Below are 6423 nucleotides of genomic sequence, written 5' to 3'. Positions count from 1 at the left end.
CCTAAGTGCTTTACATAGAGATTGAAAAGCATGGGGGATAGAACTGAGCCCTGGTGAACCCCACAGAGGATAACTGGTTTCCAATGGCAACCCTTTGCGTCCAATCCGTGAGGAATGATTTGAACCAGTTCAATACACATCCCGATACCTACTTCTGTCTCTACCTCAATGAGATGGAGAGGTCTACTGAATAATCCATCCTTCCCAATTCATGCGTGCTGACTTGGAAATAGGTCTCATTGGTTCAGAGTTCTCTCCTGAGTACGTGGACCCATAACCACAGTCTTTTAATCAAATCTGGAACCTAGAAAAAGTAGGCAATGAATCCATGAGTATTACATTAACCAGCAGAAAAATGAAGTGTCACGTCAAGCTGACTTTGACAACATTTCCTGAACACAAGTAACTAGAAACAAATTTAGTGTCAGAAACCAGCTTTTTGTAGAAGCAGACGGAGAATCTAAATTGCCCTCCTTGGATGTGGTTTTTTAAAAACAAAAAACAAACTCTAAATTACTGATCAAAGACTACATTGAATCCAGCTAGCCTTTCTACTGGTGAAAGGGGGGGGTGTCCCCTTTGATGACCAAAAATGCTGTGCCTGGAGATCAGGGAATCTACATGGATAAAAGCCACGTGGAAGAGGGCCTGTAGTGGACAGTGGAACTGGGTAAGATAATGTGGAAAAGCTGGCCGGATCCAACCCACTGTCTAGTGATGGTATCACAAAATATACCACGTGAGGCAGGTGGTCATCCCCCTACCACAAAGATCCCGCCTCTTACGACTCTCATATTTTACAGTAAAGAAATGTGAGATCTTTTTTGGAAGAAAACAACACGAAAGTTTTAAAAAGATTTTATACCGTTTATTGTCCAAGTAGTACAAAAGTTTTTATACAAACCGTGTTGTTAAAATACATTTCATTACATACCTATCTGGGAAAAGGCCTTATTTTCACAATGGCAATCCAGTGACATTGATACACTAGCATGTGCTGTACAATGGTTGCGATACACACTCTCTCTCATTCAAGTATCTGTACAAAACAGCCACAATTGAGATTCTTGCCAAAAGGCAATGGGTTGAATGTATACCGGTGAGTACACGAGGATTCCTCCCGCCAAGCAGATGGTTGACAGAGTCGTTTAAATGAGATGATTACAAGTTCTGAGACTACCTAACGGCAGATGCACAGGTCTCTCTCTCTCTGCCCCCGTCCAGTTCTTCTGTACATACCAGACTGTTTCCACCTACACCTAGGAACAGGCTTCCATATTCATACTGCTGTCCCTGAACTGGTCTTCATCTCTTTTGAATCCATTAGGCATTTGTGTAAGCAAAATATAAATTTCTAAAATATTCTGTGTCCAACTTTGGGCTGCAAAGAGTACCCCCCCCGCCACTGAAGAGCACAGTTATTGCCCGACCGCCCCCCCCGCCCCCCCGCCCCCCGTTCACCTTGGCTCAGGGACTATTGGATTCCCAATTAGTAGGTCCTTCAGTGCCATTTTCTTTAAATGTGGGCTTCTTTACAACCCAGCTGACTGGGATCATACAGTTAGTGTGATATCCCAACTTTGGCTCTGTGACATCACAAAGCCAATTCAAAATGAGGGTATTCTGCTTACTGACCTCTCTCTCAGTGGGCAAATATTTCCATCCCTTCTTGCTACGGTCACCCAAAAAGCGAATTGCAAAAAGGAAGGGAATGGTTCTTAGCAAAGGCCAAAAGTATACAGAAAGGCATCTACATGTACTCACCCACCCATTTTGGCTCAAACCCTGGTTAAACAGACTGGATATACAGCAATTAGTATATATTTCTAATCAAATAACAGGTTTAAAAAAAAAACGTTTCAAGTCACATTTTTAGCCACAAACTGTTTCTAAAATGCACTAATACGGATATAAGATCTCAGTCTCTTCGAGCATGCGTCACTTACATGATGCTCATGGGGGGGAAGGAAGCAGTAAAAAAAAACTTTCATGAATAAACAGAGAGACTAAACCCACTCAGAAGATGCAGAGGGATATCCGTCTTCACAGTTTATATGTGATCAGTTGAAGAACCATCAGCCAAAAAAGAAACAGTGTGGAGTCAACTGGCACATACAAAGGCACAGGCTAGTTCAAAAGCCACTAACTCACAACCCTTTGTAGTATATTAAGGTGCTTAAGATTCTCTCCGGATTTCATATGGCACCTACCAAGACGCGCGAACCAACTGCGAGCGTCGTCAGGGTGCAAACGCTGTCGCTATTTAGAGCACCAAAACACAGATTATGGTAAGTATACAGAGGAAATATAATTAAGCCAAGCTTAATTCAGCCGTCATTGGTATTCTAGCAATAAATTAAAATCGGACACAGGGCTCACAGCTTTGGTCCCGAGGCTTAATGCTCAGAAATGGGCACCACATTGGGATCTTCCTTCTCTGAACATCTTGTTACATGACCATGTGCTTCCATTGCAATACAGCAGCAGAAACACGACAGGGCAGCCGCTGTGGCCATGTCAAGAAATACTTCATTCAGTTTTGCCGTGTTAAAAGTGAGCATGCAAAATATTTTTACTTTTTTAAAAAAATATGCAGACTGTATGTCCCGGCACCGTTCTAATTACTAGACACAATAATTTTTTTTAAAAAGTCACTGAAATATTGAGTATCCAGGTCCAAGCCTTGCATAGATACGGTCACAGAAACGGCACAATGATAGCATCTTTACAAATGTCTCTCTTACGAAACGTTAGTGTTCCAATTACGAATGTTTCCAAGTGTCATCGCGGATGCGCTTCTTCTAAAAACCGCCATCTGCAAGAGAAGAAAAGCAAACAATGCATCGCTAGAAGTGACTTCCCTTCCCGCCTCGCTGCCTGCTAGCGTATTCATACAGAAAGAAACACTATCGGCTCAAATTTTAAGGCACAAATACATATATTAATAATCACTGCAGATATGCAAACACTAAAACCAGTGTTAACCGCAGCAAAACACTAAAATAGCTATCAGCAGCACTCAAATGCATCAGTACAAGGGTTAATGTCAGCTTTTCAGAGATTCTCCAAAATAAAGATGCTTTTAATTTCTGAGGGGAGCCAAGGCGAGATGTCCCTAACTGTATAGCTGGGACAGGTAATAGCACAAGATAAGGGGAAACTGGAAAGGCCCCGTATGATAATCTGCTGATTTTGGTTCTAAGAACACGGGCTTGCACAATGAGGCATCACCCACAAATCCTGGGCAGAGTCATATCAGTGGGTGGTTACCCTTCAGGTATTTCAGGACTCTATTCTTTTCTATTGTCTTTACTGTTTTTGCAACCAGAGTAATAAACAGCAAACCCACAATAAACCTCATTCCACAGGAGACAATGGAAGAATTTAGAAGAAGAAAAGATTGGATTTATACTCTGCCCTTCACTTGGACTCTCAGAGCGGCTTACAAACTCCTCTCCCTTCCCATCCCCACAACAGACACCCTGTGAGGTAGGTGGGGCTGAGAGAGCTCTTGACAGAAACTGCTCTTTCAAGAACAGCTCTGAGAGAACTATGGCTTGCCCAAGGTCATCCAGCAGCTGCAAGTGGAGGACTATGGAATCAAACCCGGTTCCCCCAGATTAGAGTCCGCGCACTTAACGGCGACACCAAACTGGCTGCTGACTGCAAAAGTTGTCATGTGATTTGACAACAGCAGCTAGAAATTTTGCCACATGCAGAGTAGTTTGTTTGTCTTGGTCTCTAAATGACCAGGATGATTTTGCTTCTGGGGAGAGGAAGTCCTGATTAAATAAAGGGGAGATTGGTTCATCTCTTAGAGCTGAAAATTTGGGGCAATCAAACAAAATATGATCCACAAAGTCAATTCTACTGCTGCCGCAATTATTTTATTTTATTATTTATTTATTTATTTTGGGATTTATATCCCGCCCTACCCAAGCGGCCCAGGGCGGCAAACAAGCGGCAATGCCGGAAATAAAACATAAATTACATTAAAACATCAATAAATACAACTAAAATGGTGCTCTACAGTTCATTGTAATATTTAAAATTTCAAGATGGTCCCTCACTGGCGGCCGATGATGTGAAAGCAGGAGCGCCAGAGTGATGTTCCTCTTCTGGGCGGCATCTACCCCCGCCCGGAACCAGGGTAGATGGTAAATCAAGCCACGGTGGTGGTATAGTGGCGGCGGCGGCGGCTCCTACTCAAAAGCCTGGCGGAAGAGCTCCGTCTTGCAGGCACTGCGGAACTGTACAAGGTCCCGCAGGGCCCGGATCTCCGCCGGGAGCTCATTCCACCAGGTAGGAGCCGCCACCGAAAAAGCCCTGGCCCTGGTTAGGGCAAGCTTAATATCCCGGGGGCCTGGAACCTCAAGGAGGTCGAGACTCCCCGATCGCAGCACTCTTTATCAGATTTATACCCCGCCCTCCCCGCCAGAGTCGATCGAAGTATGAAATCCCATTCAATCTTCCTGGCATCACAGCTGAAGCTAGCACGAATGCCCTTCTATACTTTGGAAGAATTATCTCAGGTAAGTAGTTTGGCATTGTTGTTGGAGGCTGAATGCCTAATGAAAAGGCTGAGGGCGATCTGGCTGCATATTTCAGGGCTCAACACATCTAAAGTGTTAAAGGTTAAAAACCAGCACTTTTAACTGGGCCTAGAAAAAAAAACTTGCGGGCCGTATGTTCAATAAAATCTTGGGTGTGCCATTTTAGTGTCACAGTAATCCTGTGAAACGTCTTCAGACAGCGCTGGCTCTTCGGCTTGGAAATGGAGACGAGCACCGCCCCCTAGAGTCGGATTTGACTGGCTTTCGAGCAAAGGGAAACCATTATCTTTTTAATCCCGTGAGGCAGATCAGGACGGCTCAATGGCGATCTGAATCCAGGTATCCTCAGTCCTAGTCCAAAGCTCTAGCTATTAAATCAGAGTGACCCTCAGAATCTAAATTGTCTGCTCACTTTTTAAAGAAATACAGAGGTACACACACACACAACATGACTGAAAGCAGATAGCTTTTGCAGATTAGCAAATCAACGCAAGGGCATGCAATATTTCTCACGCCGCATTCATTTGGAAAAATGTGACCATCTTGTGCATTCGAAGGATTCGTAAGCATTTTAAAGCCTTATAAAACAATATACAGACCACGGAATGGATCTCTACCATTTTCCGTGTCCCCGTGTTATTCTGTGCCAGATCTCTCCCTTCCTTCTTGCTTGGCAGGGGTGTGGTGAAGTTCGTTTGATTCCTGTTTGGCAGCAGGTGTAGTGGGCACCTCTTTAGAGCCATCTCTGACTGGTGTAGCTGGTATCTCACCTTTGATACCATCTATGCTACTAACCGACATCAAGTTCTTACGTTCCTTTGAAGATTTCTGTTCCACTTTTGTGACTTTAAACCTGGAAAAACAAATTGTACGATTAACAGGATACTGTTTCTTCCCAAAGAACTAGCACTGAACCCCCTCAGATACCACCATGATTTTTATCCATATTCGAAAGCGAAAAGGGACATTCCTTTTAAGCTTCTTGATCTGCTGGATACTGTAGTTCAGTAATGTACTCCAACAAGCAAAAGGAGGTGAAAAAATTTCCTAGAGGGAAGTCTGTTTCCAAAACACTGCTCTAGGAGGTGAAATTCCAGAAGAGTATCTAGTTCGGCCCTGCATAGCAAAATTGTGCCTGAATCATTTTCTCTCACATTTTCTTTGCTGTTTAGCCTCACTGGCTTCTCCCTAGCATTATAACAATGTGTGTGTGTATACACATGCACAAACACCTCTGCCATCTTTCCATGCTATTTCATACATCCATAACTGCAGAAACTTCAGAGGCATCGAATTTTGAACAGCACCTCCCAGTTCTGTTCTCCACTACTGCATCCTCCTCTTCCTTTTTGACAGCATCACAAGAAAGAGGGGCATTTCAGCCCCAGTGCAGCTTAGCTAGAAAGAGTTCAGGCTCCAAAATTGACTGCTGCTTCAGGGAAGAAAGCTGGTCTTCATATAAGCAGCGTTTAGTACGCACACAGACCCTACTTTGCATATACTGCTCTCTTACATTTTCAAGGCTGACTGGACAAAACTGCAAGATGATAAATCGAATGGGCATGCCGAGAAGATTAAACCAATTTCACACACAAAATCAACAGCCACAATGATATTGTCCATTAGCTCTGCCAACAGCTGACAACTGATAGAATCTTGAACACTCTCTGTCCATCGGGAGAATGATTTCCAGGTATGTTTTCAACTGTAAGTCATTCACCTAATATCTACATTCCACTGATTTACCATCCTCATGCAATTAGAGAAGAGAGAGAAGAGATTGGATTTATACCCCGCCCTTCACTACACAAAGGAGTCTCAGAGCAGCTTACAAACTCCTTTCCCTTCCCCTCCCCACAACAGACACCCT

At 43.6% G+C, this 6423-nt stretch overlaps 1 protein-coding gene across 1 annotated transcript in view; it reads right to left on the bottom strand.

Moving 5' to 3' along the window:
- Window positions 1-1457: 1457 nt before the first annotated feature.
- Window positions 1458-6423, bottom strand: part of RELL1 (RELT-like 1) — a 39019-nt gene continuing 34053 nt past the window's right edge. The window contains exons 6-7 of the mRNA XM_015418288.1: window positions 5171-5406; window positions 1458-2815 (exon numbers count right to left, since the gene is read on the bottom strand). Of these exons, the coding sequence (XP_015273774.1) occupies window positions 5190-5406 (217 nt within the window). The 3' untranslated portion in view covers window positions 1458-2815; window positions 5171-5189. The remainder of the gene's footprint in view (window positions 2816-5170; window positions 5407-6423) is intronic.

The sequence above is a fragment of the Gekko japonicus genome, unplaced genomic scaffold, assembly GCF_001447785.1.
Source record: "Gekko japonicus isolate JY-2015 unplaced genomic scaffold, Gekko_japonicus_V1.1 scaffold55, whole genome shotgun sequence".
Lineage (NCBI taxonomy): Eukaryota > Metazoa > Chordata > Lepidosauria > Squamata > Gekkonidae > Gekko > Gekko japonicus.
This window is presented reverse-complemented; position numbering and strand designations above follow the sequence as displayed.